Source organism: Phaethon aethereus, assembly GCF_964289735.1.
Source record: "Phaethon aethereus genome assembly, chromosome: 10".
Classification (NCBI taxonomy): domain Eukaryota; kingdom Metazoa; phylum Chordata; class Aves; order Phaethontiformes; family Phaethontidae; genus Phaethon; species Phaethon aethereus.
Genome location: NC_138586.1, coordinates 22,004,198 through 22,023,432, shown reverse-complemented (window position 1 = coordinate 22,023,432; position 19,235 = coordinate 22,004,198). Strand labels below are relative to the sequence as shown.

Sequence of the window (19,235 nt, the reverse complement as noted above, 5' to 3'; positions counted from 1 at the left end):
GCCTACTTTCAATGTTCTGCTGATACCGTAGTAGGGAATGAGTAATGCACATTAATGTCTTACAGCCATAGTGCCATAAAATCATATTAATTAAAACCCTCATGTCTGAACCTTCTTTGTTGTTGTTGTTGCTACCAAACTGCATTCCATGATTTCTTTTTAAGGCATTTGAAATTAATGTTCCTTGAAACTATGAGATCGTCTCATTACTCACCATGTGACTTTTCCAGGCCAAATAGGTTTTATTGTTTAACTGATAGATATGTAATGTTGTATCTGTATTAATAATCTTTCTAGTTTTACTAAAGCATATTTGTCCATTTAAAAACTGCTTCTTTCTTTATTCCAAAACATCTATTTAATGACTGAGCAGGTTTTTGCAGAACAGAGTTTAAAAATAAATTTGTAATCTGCTATAGGATTACAAGTAATTTCACCAAAGTCAGTGGTAATTTCCTTCGGTATAATGAAGAGGAAAATCTGGCATATATGATGTTTAATTGATCCTGAATGCTACAATTTAATAATGTATAGGTGCTGATAAAAAGGATTGCTCTGAAGGGTCATGCCATGCCTCTAATTGATAGGCATAACTTACTCTACAGCCTTCTATTTTTAATCTTCAAAAATTATATTGCTTTACCTTTAATTGTTTCCAGGAGATTTAAGGCCTGTTTCTATGCCTACTGAGTACAGCTGGATAGGGGAGTCAAAAGAACAAAACATGTACAAAAGGGGAAGCAGAGGTGAGTATTTTTTTTTTCCTTTGCTGTTCTCAGAGACTTTTTTTTTTCTTTGTTACTTAAAAAGCATGAAGATATCATCACAGGAACAAAAAAATATTTTTCTTGAGTGCCACAGAGAATATAAAAGAGCCTTTTTAGTACCTGGGTTTTTATGTTTCTATTTCTGAAAATTAAAAAGTTTTTATTAGTAGGAGGGGATTTACTCTAACTCTAGCATAAAGAAAGATAAACATCAAGGGAAAAAATACTTACAAGATTCAGATATACGTTAATAGCAATCAGTTCTTAGTCTTCAGGGTTCTAGAAAATGATGTTACATATATAAGGTGATGTCCTTTGAGACAAATTTTGATTAGTATGAATGAATATTTGAAACCAGAACCAGCAATTGTAGTGTAGTCCTAATCAGATAAATTTCTATTGATTTGAGTGGGAACTATGATCTTTGGAAGAAGCATAGTGATAAGAAAGTTCCCTTTTTCCTTTTTTCCTCTGCTAAAAAACAATTATATAATTCAAAAGAATATTCTTCAAATATGCAAATATGTTTGTTGTTATGCCAATTGTTAAAGATTCTTAGATAACTACTATTTTTTTCAGAATCTTTTAGGCATAGCGTGGGTAGCTGAGAGGAGTTCAACCTGACTACTTATAATACGACAAAATTGAATTATACTTTTGAAAATTAATACAGGGTTTTGAACTACCTTTTTTCATAACCTTCCATTCCAAGGAAAAATAAATATAATTTACAGCACAAGTCTTTCCCGATTTATTCCAAATCTGTTGATTTATGTTTAGTTTGTATTTCACTCTTACAGCCAGATTCCTTTCCTCAGTCTTGTTGCCTGGCCAGTTCTCATTTTGAAATTTTGCACAAGTATACTGCACATAGCCTTAAGACCTTTATTGCAGTTTTTCAGATTCCTTGAAATTACAGTCCTTGTCTTTGGAATGGTCCCAGAGATGCTCCCTGCTTGATACAATTTACAAATATTTTATGTGTATGCTCACTTTCACCATTACTGGTGGGGGGTGTCAGTAAATGTGGTACCGAGTCCAGTGCAAGCCCTCACAATTCACTTGACTTTCACATGACTCTTTCCAGTTTTAATAGTACCGAGTGATGTTCTTTGACATTTCGCTGAAAGTTTTTGGCTGTATGTGTATTTTCTTTGTTACACAAGCCGTATGATGTGGACTAGTGTCATACTATCTGTCATGCAAGGACCTGGGTATGCACCACCATCTTTTCTGTGCCTTGGTTTTGTGCTAACTACTTAGTTTGCTCTTCATTGGAACCTTGGTACAAATAAGTTTCTTTGTAAAGGAAAGAGCCTCAGATGAATCGGGGCTGACAATATAGATGCAGGCAAAATGGTTCTCTGTTTATTTCCTCTTACTAATGTTTCTTTTTTCTTTTTTTTCCCCTCCAACAACTGACTCTGAGAATTCACTCCTGCGGTATCTGAGTGATGACAAGATACTGGTTATTCAAGAAGAGCCTTTGACACAAAAAGACAACAAAAGGGACACAGGTCGTAGGTCAAGAAAAAAGGGCAAAAACACAAATAGTCCAAACTACCCTATTAGTCCATCTGTGTTGACATCTATTAATGTTAGGCTTGAACCTGGACAGCAAGATGTCTTGAATTTCTCATTAGCAGAAAACAATACAGTTCCACTTTATCATGTAAGTACATAACAAAAAACCTTATTACATGAAGTACATGGAAAAACACTAAAATGTTTTCCTTTTAGGATTGATACAGGTATAAAGGCATATTCTTCTACTTTATGTTTTAATACTGTATTTTATAGTCCAAGAAGTATGCTTAATGTCAGTATCACGATAGCTTTCACATAAGAACGGTAGACAGAATGGAAAAATGCAAGGCAAGGACCATTTGATAACAGATGCTTTAAGTAAAATAGTGTTCTTAATTACTCGGTTGCACTGAGTTTAGTTTAATTTGACCTCTTTTCAAAGGTTCATAAAGATCCCATACTCAGCCTCTGATAATTATAGATTAGTTTAGATCCTTTTATATTTTGACTTCAATCACTATGTTTTGTGACAACCTTAATGAAGTTACCGTTTATTTAAATTGCACTACCATAGCCACAGTCTAATAATGTGAATTTCTTCAAGGTTCACGTAAGGGGATACATTTGAAATATAGCTAGCAATTCATCTCAGTTGCTGCAAGCTGTCAGCATTTGATAGTCTGAAGATCAGATACTTTTGTTCTGTCTTCAGGAAGTTTAAGTTTCCCTTTCCTATGCCACTTGAAGTTAGTATTTTTGGAAAAGGTGGAAGGTCTTTTTCCACAGCCTCAGAAAAAGTCAAGAAGTTTATAAATCATGTTGTGTGATTGCTTAGCGGGAAATGTTTATTCTGTCCTTAAACTCTTACAGAGATGATCAGGATCACAAAGTCAAAGAAAAGGCTTTCAAATCCAGAGAGAAAAGCAGTAACTAGTTTACTAGGATGAATGAGAAAATTATTATGCAAGTCTCCAAAAAATCCAAACAATATTTCATTACTCAATAGATGAATCAACTGGTTTTAGTTAATTTTTGGAAGAGTGATGATTGTTTGTTGACTCACCTGACTTCTGAAGAAAGGGAAATTGGTCATATGGGGTAAGACGTTAGTTACATCCTTTAAATAATGGTACTTGTTGATTAAGTTTGCAGAGTCAGGCATGTTGTCACATGATTTATTTTTCATCATCAACGCAACCTCCATTTAAAGTTCCAAGGCAAAATAAATTTCCTGGCAAAGTCGTGAGAAAAGTTGCTGTTTAATTCAGTTAAACCAGAATTTAAGACTTGGAGTTTGTTAAGAAATCACCAAATTGAATCAGATCTATTGCCCTTCTAGCCTAGCAATGACAAAAGTCATACCTTCAGGGGAAAGTGTAAGGAGGCAGATGTTGGGCAACATACGAATCTCACCAAAGGAGTCAGAAGTCGATAGTCCTGAAGTGGATACTCTTTCAAAAATAAAAACAGCAATTGTCTTGCAGATTAATGTGCCACACATTCACCATGATTTCAGAATGGAAGATATATTATCTTGCATGATTTTTATACCATTATATGAGCTTTGTGTTCTGTATAGCAGTCTGCAAATCATTCTATACAGAAAAACAGCCAGTTGCACATTCTAGAAATATTATTTTGTCTTAAAGGTCTGCAATATTATAATCTGCTGTTTTAAATTATTTTTGTCAACTGTTTTCTGTTTGTAGGTCACTGACTAGGAACAGTTCTTCACTTTGTGCCTTTCATTGTGTATTAAAAGAAATGTAACTATTTGAAACAGACATGATAAATCAGTAATATGATATTGTATGGTAATATAATAAATATGAAAAAAACTAATGACATAATATTTCAACTGTAAAGGGTCTGGAGGCAATGCAGAAAACTGGAAAAAGGCAGTATCATGGGAGGAGATAACCCTATATGCAGTGGTTGGTCTACCCAAAAAGCCAGTGCAGTATCTGTTTCATAAACTCTATTATAATGTGCAGTAATTACAGAGGAGGACACATGTAAAATGATTATTCATGGACTGACTGAGTGGTATAAATTCTTTTATCACCATGAATCTTCTGAACGTTAGAAATAGACCTTTGCTGTCCTTCAGGAGATTGTCATAGAAATCAGAATATCTCGGGCACTTATTCAACTGTCTTATAAATATACAAGATGAACTGACTCGACAAACGTACAAGAGTTGCTGACACAGGTTTTGTGGGTTCTTGCCAGTACAGAATCATTCGTATTAACATCTTTCCACTTTGAATCCTGAAAGAATTATGAAAAGCGAAGCAAAAAGTTGTTTGGCATATCTATCCTGAAAGATAACTACCCAGAATGAAAATTTTAAATATCAAAGAACATTTAATGGCATTTTTATAACAAAAAGGAAGAGAAAAAGAAGAGATATCTGTGTGCCTAGATAGAAATTTAAGTTTTAAGTAGATAATTAATTTCCTTAATATCTAAAGGTGTTATCAGGGTTTCCATAAACATTTCAATATATTTACTTATTTGGATAATTCGACTTCATTCTATCAAGAATTCATTCTACAACAAGACTAAGATTATTCAAAAGAAGATACTTTAAAACTTTACCTAACCAAATTACCATAAAGCAGCTTTTGCTACTACTTTTGTATTATTTAAAAAAAAAAAAAATTGTCTGAGGTCAGCCTACCTATTCCTTGCTCTTCTAGTCTGTGTTTTGTTTTTTCCTAGCTGTCTGGAGACAGTACTATCAGATGACAAAACTGGTTTGGTGTATTTTGGTTTTTTTTGCTTTTATGGATGTCAGAGCTGCAGAACTGTTATGGAATCAAGTTTCATGGAATCAAGTTTCCATGAATTCCTCTACACTTAACACATGCCTGGAACAACTTTTGGGTATAGATCAAAATTTCAACCCAGATAAATGCTTTGGAAAATGGAGATTATAAAGTCAAATAGGATTTTAGTCATCTTTAGTAAAGGGATGGTAACAGTGTTTTGTAAGCAAACAAGTATGGCATGATGGAAGGAGAAATTGAGATACGCAGTGTCACTTAGCCATTGCGTTATTTTCTAAGCATACTTACATAAATATGTACCAAAAAAAGGCACTCACTTAATAGTAGTTTAAATTACCAGACACAGACGTAAGAAGTTTTACAAAATTGGTAATTGCATAGATTCACCACTAGATTAATGCTTTGGAGGAATGTTGATTTGCAACCTAAAATTAAACAATTAGACTGATTTCATAAGTTGCTGTGAGGATGCAGAGTTACTATATAAAGTGGATATTTAGGTAATGCAATATTGGCAGTACGCCCAGGATATAAAATGATGCATAAAGCTATGTTGCAGTAAGATACGACTGTCAAGAAACACTGCCCCTTTCAGGATACATTTATAACTCTAATTTAATCGATATGCAATTCTGTGATGAGTGTCACAGAATCTGAGGAAGAGTCAATTACAATTAACAAGGCTGTTATGATTAATATTAATCAATAGAATATTTCTTAGACCATGACTTCCTATGTTTACTAATGTTTCATTTCTGAAGTTACTTTGTTTACCAGGTTAAGCCTAAATAGCGAGACATATGTAAATATCACAAAAGTATATCCATTATAGCATCGCTGAAATACGCTATTGGAATAAGCTCTGGACTTACAAGAATAGAGTTAAAATCTCAATGTTTTTATTTTCTATGACCAGAGCTCATTCTGAAGAAAATCAATGTATCATGTAGGACACCTGCACGGTAGATGTACATGAGAAATTTTTCATTCTGCATTTTTTCCCATAAAACAAACCATAAAAAGTCTTGAATGGAAAAAAATCTTCATCTTTAAAGAACTGTTCCATTTGAAAAAAAAAAGTTTAGCGAACTGTACATTTTCTGCTGCTCAGTTATGTTTTGCACTATGGGAATCAACTCCTGTCTAAAAGGAACATTGGCGCTCTTATTCCAGACCCAGCCTGAAAATCCACATGGTGTTCAACTTTGTGGTTTTACTGCCTCAGATTTGCACTAGTTTCTGAAGCTCTGAAATTTAGTTTGCTAGTTACTACATTAAATTCTCAAAAAAGATAATAATCTCTCATCTGGTTTTACTTGGTGATAAATGTTCTCCGCCTATTATCTACAAAGTAATTGAATATTTGGTTTTATAGCATCATATATTAAGAAATTGGATTATAAAATATTGAATCTTCTAAATTTTTGGTGAAGTAGAATTCAGTGTGTAGAAGAGACTTAAATTTTAATGAATTTTAAGGTAGATTCTTTCCTACATAGTAAAACAGAAATAATGGCTGCTTTTGGGTAGTCATGGAGAATGTTATGGCAGTAGTCGCTTTTTCTTTTAAAGATAATTTGAATAATTGTAGTAGTTTAGGGTTAGTCATTGTTTTACAGAACTTGCTTAACTTGCTTTTTATTTTTTTCTTGCTGATCACAGGAAGTTGGTAATGCATGCCTTTTAGCACAGAATTATGTAAATGCTATTTTACTGTTCTTGGAGCTGCAGAAGGCAGCTTGACAAATGACATAAAGTTTAACGGTACATGCTGACAATTAAAATGTGTGCAAAAACAATGTAGATCTGTTTTTTCTGTAATGCATGCATGCTGGGATGTGCCAGATGTTCCAGACACTTTTTTGGGATGATAGGCAGTCTGAGTGCTACTAAGATAAGTATAATAATTAAGATAGTCTGTGAGAATCATATGTATTCAGCTCCATATGACTGAAGGAGGAGTCTTTTATTGCCAATTTTGTAGGAAATGTGCTCATATTTTATTTCTTCCTTCCTGGCTTTGCAGGAAGAAACAAAACTGCACTAATTGTCAAGGATGAGAATTACTTTCTTCAGAGTTTTATTTCCTTGCTGAATAAATTGTATCTGTGCTTTTTATTTAAGTATCTGTAATATGGAAAACCTTCTTTCCCTACCTTGCAGTTATGTTGAGAAATCCCTACGAGGATGATTATGTGGAATCTAGCTGCTCAGAGAAGCTAAAATAAGTCTTTCTAGCTTCTGTGGCTTCAAATTGGTTCTGTCCAGTTGTACTGATTGTAAGATAAGATTATTTTGCATTTGTACTGTACCATAACTGTGCACATGAAGGCTTGAGCTGGTAAGTATCTAGCTAGTACTGTAAGATGGATCTTCAGTAGCAATGTCCAATAATATATTTCTTTACAGTTCTGTTCAGACATGATCCCCTAAACTATACTCTTCATTAATCTATAAACAGTTCAAAAAGGAAATGGCATTTTACAGTACAAAGGAAAATAAAGGGAAATGAAATGTTAAGAAGTGTTCTTTTTTATAATAATGTCAACAGTCTTTAGATTTCCACATTCATTCAGCAATCAAGAACTTCATAATCAACCTGAACCTGTGAAAAAAAAGCCTAGAAGAGTGTTAGTCTAGAACTATGGTTGCCCTTGATTTCTATAAAAAACACCTATTTGCAGTAAGGAGAGTGGATTTTAGTTCTCAGCAACTTATTCTGTAACGTAAGTTCTGTTATATGCTGAGAAGTTTTGCCTATGAATTCCACTGCACTAAGGAAGTGAAATTACCATCAAATCTGAACTCTGGTACCCTTTATACTCTGTCTATGATGCAAAGTGAAAACTCTGTATAGATGCTCTAAGTAGACCAAATTTTGTTGACCTATCTGCACAGCACAAACCGACGTTTGTTTCAGATATACCTTGTCAGATCAGGAAGCAACTTAGAACAATGGTTGCGCTTAATCCTGAAATAATGTACTGCGTCTCAACCCAGGCGTAGAATGTCCACCCGTCTCTATAGAGCAGTTGTGAAGCCCAGCAGAGGTATGACCATTATTTGTTGTAGATCTGCCTTGGGCTCCAGTCACGCATTAGTTCAGGAGAGGGCCTGGAATTTTGTGTTGAACACACTGCAGTGGCTAGGGCTGTTGTGTTTGCACTGGCCTGTGATACCTGCTTCAACAATTCAACAGTGAGACAAGCTATGTGTTATCACCTGCTTCCAAATGTTTAGGCTACCTTGTTTGTTTTGAATTCTTTAAACTGATAGTTATATTAGGACACTTTACAGCAAAGCAAATATGAGGCTATCTTCATCCAAACTTACACAACGTTTTCATAAGTAATTTTGCTGTATTAGCATATGTAAGTGATGTTATTCTGTAGTCTTCAAAAGAACCACTACAAACCACCACTGAAAGTTAGCAAATGAAGCATTCATTAACCAACAGTATCCTCATGTGTATATTGCAATTTGTAAAGCATTCTGGAGTCTTTTGACTCCAGAAAGTCACCATAGAGCTAAGATTTACTGTATTGTATTACTTTAGCAAAAGAATTGATGGCCTGTTTTTAGTATTTCTCCAGGCTACCAAAAAAAAGTATTTTATCTTCTGATTTTGTATATATATTCTAAAGACAAATTTAACAGCTGTTTGGGTTGATATGATTCAGCATTTGCTAATAGGGATCAGCTACAAATGGTATTATTGTTAACATAATTTCAACGTTTATCATCCAGAAGAATGCACCAAATACAAATATGCAAACTCATTTTCCCTATAACACAAATATCTCCTACTGCTGCTGACAAAAGAGTATGCAGGAAGCCAGCTGTAGTACTCTGAAGACTCTCCTGAGTCTTCCTCTTTACTCACTGGCTCCAGCCTTGGTCCTTGTCCTTTCCCTCTTTGCCTTCTCAGCAGGCTTCCCACCTTCCCCAGCAAGAGAATGACCAAGGGGTTTTGGAGGATGAGAGAAAACATTGCATGACAGAAAAGGTCAGCCCTGTGTATGGCAGGGTCGTGGGTAGCTTGTACCTAGAGGAATGAGGAAAGTGAGAAGGAATGGGAAGGAATTAACCTTTTACCTGACCTGTGTAACTTCTTGAGCTACCCTACATGCTTATAACTTCAGCCACTCCCCATCTCCCACTTCCCTTCCCTTTCCCACGGAATTCTGTGCAGCAAAATCACTGCTGAATATTGGGCTGCATGTCGGCTGTTCTTAACTTCTCAGCAAGAAAATGTTTGTGCTTCATGACAGTAGGAGCTTGCAGTTGAGAAATACATTCCATCTAACAGTGTAATTTCACATGATTGGATTTCCAACTGTATTAGGGCTCTGAACGCTTTTTTTCCTCGAGAAGAACTGCCTTATGTTTCTCATGTGAAATCTGTAAAACTTCACTCTTATTAAATTGCATTAAATTCTACCTTGTAATTTTTCTGTAATGAAATAACATTCTGTTCTCTAAACTTTAGTGGATACTTCAAGTGAATGTCCACTTTGTTTGCTATACGTCTTGTGTAAAATTAAGATTTCTAGCATACAACATGGAAAGATTGCTTATTCCATAAAACTCAGTAGTTCTAGTTAGTTTATTGCAACAAAATCATATCTGGTGTCTGTTCTAGAAAAGCATAGGAGGGTTGGAGATCACAAATATATTTACAATTTAATATACTGGTTTTCTTTGACCAAAAAAACCCAACCCACCCATTTCTTTGGAATGCAGTATCCATTCTTAGTTTTTGAAGAACTTTTTTGTTGGTTTTTTTTGGGGGGGGGTGGATTTTGTTTGTTGATTTTACTTTTTTTTAATACCCTTTGATGTTCAGATTAAACCTCCCTTAAATTTCTTTAATTTCTTTTTAAAAGGGTGGTTTTCACTTTAAAAGAGTGGATTGATGAGGACAAAGGTAGGCTTTGGTCAATATAAAGTACAGTTTATCCATTGTTGTAATTTGTGCTTTTGGACTATTTTTTGCTTTACTACATGAGATAAATTTTGTTAGCCACAGGGCAGTCTTCCTTTCGACATTCTTTTAGAATACTTTTTTTAACCTCATGTATAATTTGGGATAGCTTCTTCTTTGAATGTAACATTTTTCCAAAAATGGAACTTCCATTCTGTTAACAATTTTGCTGCTTTCTCTGTTTACACATAGTAATGTGCTGACATAATGTTCATAGCGTACCATGTAATTAAAAATTCTGAGTGATTATTTTTCTTCTGCCCTGAGTTAATTTTGTCACCTGTCATCTTGTTGTTTTTCAGCATAACAATTGAGTACCTCTGAACTGTACGTGGATGTAGCTTGCGTGAGATTATTTCCTATCTCTATTATTTCTCCCCTCAGTGAGTGGAAGAAAAACCTCAAAGGCTGCTTTCATTTTTAGCTGAGCATGATAATTTTGCAAGTGTATTCAATGGGTTAAGCATCAGCTCACCGAGCTAGAGACATCAGTAAAGCCCTTGGCAACAAGGCTGCTGTTTCACTTTTAAACGAACATAATGTAAAGAAATGCTTAGATAATGAATGTGTGAGTTCAGGAAGCAGGAGAAGAAATCATTTTCATAGGGAGTTCAATATCTGGGTATAGAAGAATAGAACAGTATTTATAATAAAGGTAAAAGAATCCTTTTTGCATCTGAATAAAAGACTTATCTAGATGGAATGAATATATTGCATTTGACCATTGATATTAGTAACTCTCATTATCAAACTATTCTAGCCTCATACCAACTATTCTAGTCTCTTCCACTAGTAAATAACAACTAAACAATGACTTTTGAATGTTTTCATGCTCTCTCTGCAGTTTAGGTTTCTTTTGTTTTCTGTGATTTATGTGATTTCTTCTTAGAAGAAAATATTACATTTCATTATGAAATCCTGGTTCAAGGAAACAAATTTTTGGTTATCGGTTATTTATAGAAACTTCAGGTAAAAAGGAGTTTCTATAGGATTTGCTTTGCGAGAGGATCATCAGATCTGCTTGTTTGACTGTATAGGCCTTATTCTCCTTTCATTCCTACTTGTGTAAGTCAGAAGTAGATCCACTAAAATCCCTAGAGTTACATAAATGCGAAGCTGACTCTAAAGAAGGCTGATAGGTGCCAGTGACCTGAATTTCACAGAATTTGTGCCTTATAGTCTGTGACAGCATGACAAGACTTGTGCCTCCTGAGCCTCCCACAGGTCTACTAGTCATCAAAGTGGCCTTTTAGTAAGATGAAGTAAAGTTTTAGTTTTGGAAGTAGGATAACGCAATTTGTTTTCCAAATACCAGGAACATAACACTGTTAAGAAGCAACTGTTCAAAAAAATTATATATAAGGTTGCTGAAATTGCAGATAGGAGCCTACCACACATAAATCATTGTCAGTATTGTATCTGTGCATGTAATTACAATTATACAAGGAAATTATAACTATATGTACACACCTATAGAAATGCCGGTGAGTGGGGTTTTTTCCATGTATGCTATGAGAAATCCTTTTATAAAGTTGGCATTTCAAGCTAGCAACTAGATTGTACTCCAACGATAGCTTCTCTAGGGATAAAAATTCAGCCAAAAGGTCAGACATATGTATCTTTATGTAAATCTGTAGTAATCTAGTGTCCATACTTAAATACTGGTAATAATATGTGTGTCATTAATGAGTCAGAAGCAGAGATTATTTTTGAATAAATTAAGTATTGATAAAAATTTAAAAGTTCATAAATATGTTTTCTGTTGCTAGCATTGTGATTATATTTAAAACAAATACCTTTCAAGTACTCTTATCAATTGTTTTCTCCCTCTCTGTATTTATACAGATATTCTTCTTTGCTCTTTTCTAAATTGCAATGAACTAATAATCAGTTACAATTTGCATAATCTATGAGTACTTCAATGGTTAACTCATATTTTTCTTTCTCCCACTGTTATAGAGCCATTCTAAAATTTCCCTACTACAGACTATTCTTTACTTAATTAGATTATATTATTCAATATCTTTGAAAATTAGTGTTCATTAATGCAAAAAATTAGTGGTGTTGAAAGAAAGACCTCTAGAAAAACACGTTTTCTTAACAGAAGCACGTTTCACTCTAGTATGTCTTTTCCAGTTTCATATATGGAAGTTCACAATATCCAAACAATTGCTTACAGTTATACTAATGGATTACATCTGATCAAAAGGAATCTGGGAACCATGATCCAAGGTGATCACCTTTGACATAGGTGCGTGTTGTACTTTTTTTTTGGAAGGAAATAAGTAACTGGGCTAGTTCTGTAGTGGTAGTGAAAGTTTGTAATACAGGTGATGGAAAAGAAGATGCCCAGCACAGCGTGAACAAGGAGGATAATCTTAGCTTTGTCTCCCAGATGGGACTCATCCCACACTCCCTTCCCTGACAAAGTGAATAAACCTCCATTTGGAAAACACTTTGCTTTTATTTTGGGATCAGTTTTGGAAAAGAAAGGCCTCTACTAATTAAGAAATAGAATGGGAAACACTTAAACTGACTAAATTATTTTGCCCTCTTTGAGTTGCTGAAATTAGTAACACTAGAAGACAGAGAGGTATGCGAAGAAAATCTTTGAGCATTCTGGTATGAATACATTTTATTTTTATAACAGTAGCATGGGTAGTGCTGCTGTGTCAAAGTTCTTTTACTTGGTTGGCCACACAATATTTTATTAGGTTGCCCACAGTATTTTCAGGGATGATCGGATTGGTTCATTTATATTTAATAGTGCATTAGCAGCAGCAGAAATCCAACATTTATTATGCAGAATTTTACTGAAGCTCTTCAAAGAGATATTTTGCTGTAGGTGTACGCTGTTATCTCTTACAGTCTGCTTCAAGAAAATAGGAATATTTCTAGATGGTATATTTTCATTTTTGTAGGTTCTTTAGAGTAGATTTCAGTGTAGTCTGAGGAGGATTAAGTTGTTTATAGGACTCAGGAAAGCCTGCTATAGTTTTGTGTACTCGGTTCCTCAATGAGCTCCTACCTTTGCCTGCTGTCAGCAAGGTATGTAGGAGAACTCCCTACTTTTAAGTGTAAGGGCACCGTTTCATTACTTTCCATCAGCTAAAATAATCATATTTGAACGGTAACCCTCTTTGAAATGGTTACGGTTATTCACATTTGCTAAGATATTTTAGCTGAATCAATTACCAGAACAAGCAAAAGGCAAATTTTTTGGTACTAAATAGTATTTAATGCAGCAACAAGAGTTACTGGAAAAATCTGTAGCATCCTAATTATTGTGGAAGGTAAGAGACAGAAAAAACCCCAAAAAACTTCTAAGTGCATGTCACATGTTGTGTTATAGACAGTTTTGCCATGACACATTTTCTGGCTTGAGTGTGGGTTAACTGTGGCAATGTTTTAGTCAAAACACAAGCATGTCACAGAATGTACCAGCTGCCAAATCAGGAAGAGTTCTTACCATTCTTTAATTTTCAGCCCTGTGATCATTACAATGATCACCATAAAACTTCATGTACTGATTTAGTGATCCCCTTTGGACTTTACATAGGCTGTCAGTACTTTCATGTGCTTTATAGGTTAGAAATAAATTTCTGCCATGAATAAACCTACTGTATGTTCACCGTGTTCCTGTGGCAGGGTGATTCTCCTTTGGATATGAGGAATGCTTTGGACAACAGGAATGCTTAAGAGAAAAGGAGAAAAAGTAGTTGTGTCCTAGTCAAGGGAAAATGGCTTTCTGATCTTAGGTTAGATAACTAGCCTAATCTTATTAGATGCAAGCAAGTGGCAAACAAGACTCCTCAGATGTTTTAACATTACCGTGGTATCATCAATCCCCTCCAAACTTATTAGTTATTAGCAGGGTAAGTTGGTCACTTAAGGGTTTTTTGCCTCCTTCAAGTGGCAAATCATCTATTATCTATAGTAGAAATGGCACAGTAAAAGATGGTAAATGATTCTGTATATGGATATACCGGGGGATATGTGAAGGGAGGGAGGTGGCAAAGGGCGTGCTTGTCCCCTGAACATTTTAGAGCTTTCTTAGAAAGGCATGCTGTTAGAATGTAGTCCATGTGGTTAAACAGACCCAGAAAACTTCCTGTCTCTTACGTGTGCAACATGCATTTCGGTTTTGTAACAGTTCTCTGAAGTCATGTGTGATCAAATATCTTACAGTATACCTACAGCAGTCATATTAAAACACAAACTTTGTACTTCAAAAAAATAATCGGTTTCCTATTTGGTTATTCAGAAAGCGTTTAGAGTAAAAGATTTTTCAAGTGTGAATTTCTGCAAATACACATTAATTTTAAAACATACGTTTTTGTCATTTCAAGATGAGAAACTTTTTTAGTTTCTGTTGGATTTTTCTGTTGGAAAAATTCTCCATCCTAAAACTTGGTTTAACGTAACAAAAACAGTCTGAAGATTTTATTTTTTAATCCTGAATCATTTACTACTAAAGACATGTTCATTTACAAACCTCAGAGGACTAACCAGTGTACTAAATGAAGTTATGTAAATCTGTGTAAGAACGGTATTAAAGAAAGCTTTGATGACAGGTTCATTGTTGTTCCTAAAATCCTCTACAGTTAGTTCTTCTGAAATTCTGTATTCTATATTGTAATATTTGTCCTTTACGTTTAACAAACTTCCTTTCAAATATTAACATTTTTGCAAACACTGACATTCTAACACATTTTTAGCTCTGTTATTCTTTTCAAGAGCTTTGATCACTATTATACAGCAGCCGAAACTATATTATATGTGCAGATGCAAGTTGCTTTTAAACATGATCTTCATTGTGAAATAACATTTAGTTAGAAATTGAAATAAATTTTCCATTTCCTTTTCCTGAGAGGTACAGAATGACTACTGTGGTTTACGTCTGTGACTTCTTTTGCTGCAGATACCGCTATGTTAAGTGCACCAAGGAAGTATAGTCTTTAGTCATGCTTAATGCTATTTGTTTTTCTTCTACAGCGAGCAGGAGACACAGTCAGTGGAGATACTGAAAGGTAATTACTTCTGTTATTCTGTATTTAAATATATACATAATCTATCTATGAATTATATTTACTTGTTTACTTTTAGAAATTTGGTTGCAGTGTTTGAAGAATAAATTTTTAGGGTTTAGTGAGAAAAGCATTAATATCATTTAGTAAAAGTCAAAATTTTCATTTGCTAAGTACATCAAATATAAATATAAATTACAACAGTTGAAAAAATATTTCAGATGTAAGTTTATTAAAGGTTAGTAGGGGGAAAAATTGTACCATTATAAAGTAGCAGATGGTTCCCCGCAACCCTTTTTTTTTTTTTTTTTTAACTTTTGAAATCTAGTATTTCAGAATCACTCTGAGGATGAAAAGTATAACGCATGTCTAGCATGATTTTTGGAAATAACAGGCAGAATTTTTCAACTAACATCTAAATGCTAATTCAGTCTGTACAAAAATTACTGTTTATATTTGTGGCTCTCATCTGAGAAATACTAACAATGGAGACTTCAGTTTGTCCCTTACAATAAATTTAATCAACTAATTCTAATGAAGAAAATAGTGATTTTGACTTTGTTTCCTTTGCAGTTTATCTGTTGAAGTATGTTCATATTCTAGTTGCATCCAATAAGTCACATTAAAAGAATAAGTTTGAAATAACAGACACTTGGGTATCATAGAATGTCATAATTAAGCTTAATTGGAATCTGTTCATAAGGATAATTATTCTTTTTTACATCTTTTCATCCTGTATATGGCCTAAATCTATTTAAGAAGCTAAACCATGCACTGAATATAAAATAATTAATTAAATTTAGAGTGCCTTCACCAATCTAAATGATTTGCAATTGATGATTATTTTCTTCAATGGTATAAATACTGCTGCATTACAGCTAGAAGTCTGAGGTACAACAATATTAGTTGTTGATCACCAAACACAAGGCACCTCGTGCAGGATTTTTCAGGTTTGTCAGCATTTTTACCTCTTTATACGTGTATTAAACACCGAAGCTCATTTCGAAGGCAGTTGTAATGGTAAGAGTTTACTGATGTTTGCTCAGTTGTAGGGTGCTGTGCATGTTTAAAAGGGCATTCAACTAAATTGAGTAGCACTGCTATCACAGGTGAAAGTGAGGTAACGATGGAGTTTGAAGACTTTTTCTAAGGTAAAATTCTACTTCATCTTATAAAAGACAGTGTTGTCTCTCCATTGCTGCCATTGTAGTAGTCCATTACCTCATCTCCCATTACCTCAGCTAAATACAGATTCTTACTTTGACAGTAAATTAAGCATAGTCCCGCTTAGTATTTAGTCCCAGTTCAGAGCCAGAGCAGCATCCATCTTGTATAAGGCAAAGGAAGAGTGTGTCATTCTCAGACTCTTTTTAAGTAACAATTGGATTTCACCTTTTGCCCTTACATCTTACATTGGAGTTTTCAGAACATACTGTCTTCTGTCAGTCTTAACGTATTTACTGTTTTCGCTTAGACTCCGAACTCCGTCATGCCAGGTGCTGTTGTCCTCTTCTTCCCTCACACTGGTTTCTCCATACTTTTTGTCACTCCCTTTTCTCGCTCTCCTTCATTCCAGTATGGCTGCTCAAGTCCTTCCTACCTGACTTTCTGCAACAGAGAGAAATCACAAACCCCTCCCCCAAAAAAGTTATACTTCTCAGTCATTTTTTTGGTCTTCTTTCCCCACACCCATAGTTTCTTGCAGTCACAAGGAAGCAAAGGAATTTTATTCTTCCTAGAGCAAAGCACGCCTAATTATTCTGACCGGATTGCACATGCTCAGTTCTGGCAGGGACATTACCATCCAGATGGAACATCCTTGGTGGACAGGACACAAGTCTCTACCAGACACCTGCCAAGAGATACTTTCCAGGGACATATGACTTGATGAAATTTTGGCAAACTTTCATAGCAAAAGGCTATTCTTTTATATTCTAGCAAAAGGCTATTCTTTTATACTCTTTTATAGAATGACTCTCCCTTTCCTAATCCTTCCCACACACACTTTAAATTTCAGATCCAGAACATGACCATATTGTATCTTTTCAACATGTTGAAAATATTTTAAAAGAGATAGAATGGTATCTTCTTGCTCCTAATAACCTTCTTTTAAGTGGTTTAAACAGCTTAAACCAAAATATTTCAGCTTAAAGTTAGCTGAGATTTTCATCACACATAGTTAGGTTTTGGGGAGCTGAAGATAAACTGTGTGGATGGATTCACATATTTGTATGAAATAGCTTTATCTTCATTAACTGTACAGCTTTATCTTCATTAACTGCCTATGCAGTTTCTGGGATATGATTGCATCCTTTTATTTAAAAAAAAGAAAAAAAAAGACAAAAAATAGGAAAAAAATGCTTCTTGCACATAGTGGAATGTACTTGCATGCTGCAGGGAATATATACTGAAAACACTAGCAGCTGTGCAAGAAATTCGAGACTACAGAAGGTTACTATAAAGATCTAGCTTTTTAAACTCTTCGAATGAGTAGACTGTAAAACAAGTCTAGCAGCTTTTTTTTTTTTTTTTTTTAGCCTTGAGCAGAATGAAAGCTGGGTGTTTCTGCATTACAACTCTGGTTTCTTCCAAACTCTTTTGACACATCTACATCACGTCTCTGCCCCAGCACTACACAAAGGGTTAGACTTTCACCATCCATGCAGCGCACCCACACCCCTCGTTACAAGATACTGTCCATTCACACATTAGACTCTTGCCCCTATCTGACTGATGCAGAAAATCTGAGCTCCACTTCTAAGCAGTCTTGTGGCTAGAAAAGTAGGGCAGCCACAGGCAGCTTGTGACTCTTCACTTCTGAGCAGGTGTCATGATTTAGGAAATTACACTCTGCAAGTGGAGGTGGAATCACTAAATGTGAGTGTTCTGAGGTTTTAGGAAGACAAGCCAAATTAAATGCTTCCTGAAGAAGCAGCTGATTTGTTTTTATCAGAAGCAATTTACCCTGTTTGTTTCACAAATGAGAAAGGGGTAATGGGCGTCTAACATGTAGTCTCTGGTGCAGCTTTTTGGCAAACAAACATCTGACTGTATGCTTAGCGGGGTTCACCGTGTTCTTTGACCTTCATTTTGCTTTAGGAGAAATTTTTTCTAGTAATAAGAATCCTTGACATCTGTGGATTCTAGACATGCGTGTGTAATATAACCATGACATTACTGAGACCTTGGGTCTGAAGATCTTACTCTGTTTAGCTAACCACACAGGCTTGCAAGGGAAAGAGAGGACAGAAAAGAATTGTATCATTCATGCATTGCACAACTGCTAGTTGAATAAATGGGGTTTATGACTATTCGCACTTAGCTTCCATGTGAAAATGCTGCTCAGGTTCTTTTTCATAGCACGTTTTGCCTTTGTAAATATTAATGCTTTAACATTGTTTTAATCATGTCCACAGTGGCACGCTTTGGAAATTTTTTTTTTTTCAGTAGAGCTTAATGGTGGAGAGGTAAGAAGAGATAAATAGTTTGAAAATAACTTTTAGTCTTGACATTGTTTTGTCAACTTTGCATGTACAGATACACCTGTATTGCAGTGACTGCAGAAGAGTACAGTTGCACCAGAGCTAGCGGGCTGGTACTTGAGCTGTCAAGTAATAGCCTGTAGCGTAGTTCTGAGCCAGTAGCTGAGCCAGCATGGAACTGAGAAGGGATTTCAAATCTCACTACAAAATACTCAATAATTAATTTGCAGAGAGGATTTACTTGTTGTAACAGGAACACGTTACATAAGCCATGGAGGTTCTAATAACCTAAATATAAATCGTGAATCCAGGCAAGGTGGTTATAAATGCATTCCTGTGACCAGACAGATAAATCCAGATTGCTACATATGTGTTCTTGTGGAGCAGCCATAAGGAAATTTCACATTGTACCTACAATATTTTTCTGCACAAATATATTTTCTAATATGCTGAATTTCAATTTTTTTTCTCAAGTTATTTACGGTGGAGCTGCAACCAGATTGCACTTGAAGCAATTCAGAATGTGAGACATGAAGACTGAAGAGAGCTTTGCATGCCCCTTGCATCTAGATATTTACATCTCCCAAGTATTTGCCACGTAAAAAAGAGCAGGTTGATAGGTGCATTTTCTAGTTGTTCATAGCTGCTGTGGATCA

The 19,235-nt window shown here is 34.9% G+C and overlaps 1 protein-coding gene across 1 annotated transcript in view; it reads left to right on the top strand.

Annotated features, from left to right (window-relative positions):
• The window catches only part of LOC309408336 (connector enhancer of kinase suppressor of ras 2-like), a gene marked incomplete at both ends in the record, with an annotated part of 202,104 nt that overhangs the window by 147,401 nt on the left and 35,468 nt on the right, over positions 1 to 19,235 (top strand). The window contains 3 exons of the mRNA XM_082004142.1: positions 660 to 746; positions 2,189 to 2,439; positions 15,066 to 15,100. Of these exons, the coding sequence (XP_081860268.1) occupies positions 660 to 746; positions 2,189 to 2,439; positions 15,066 to 15,100 (373 nt within the window). The remainder of the gene's footprint in view (positions 1 to 659; positions 747 to 2,188; positions 2,440 to 15,065; positions 15,101 to 19,235) is intronic.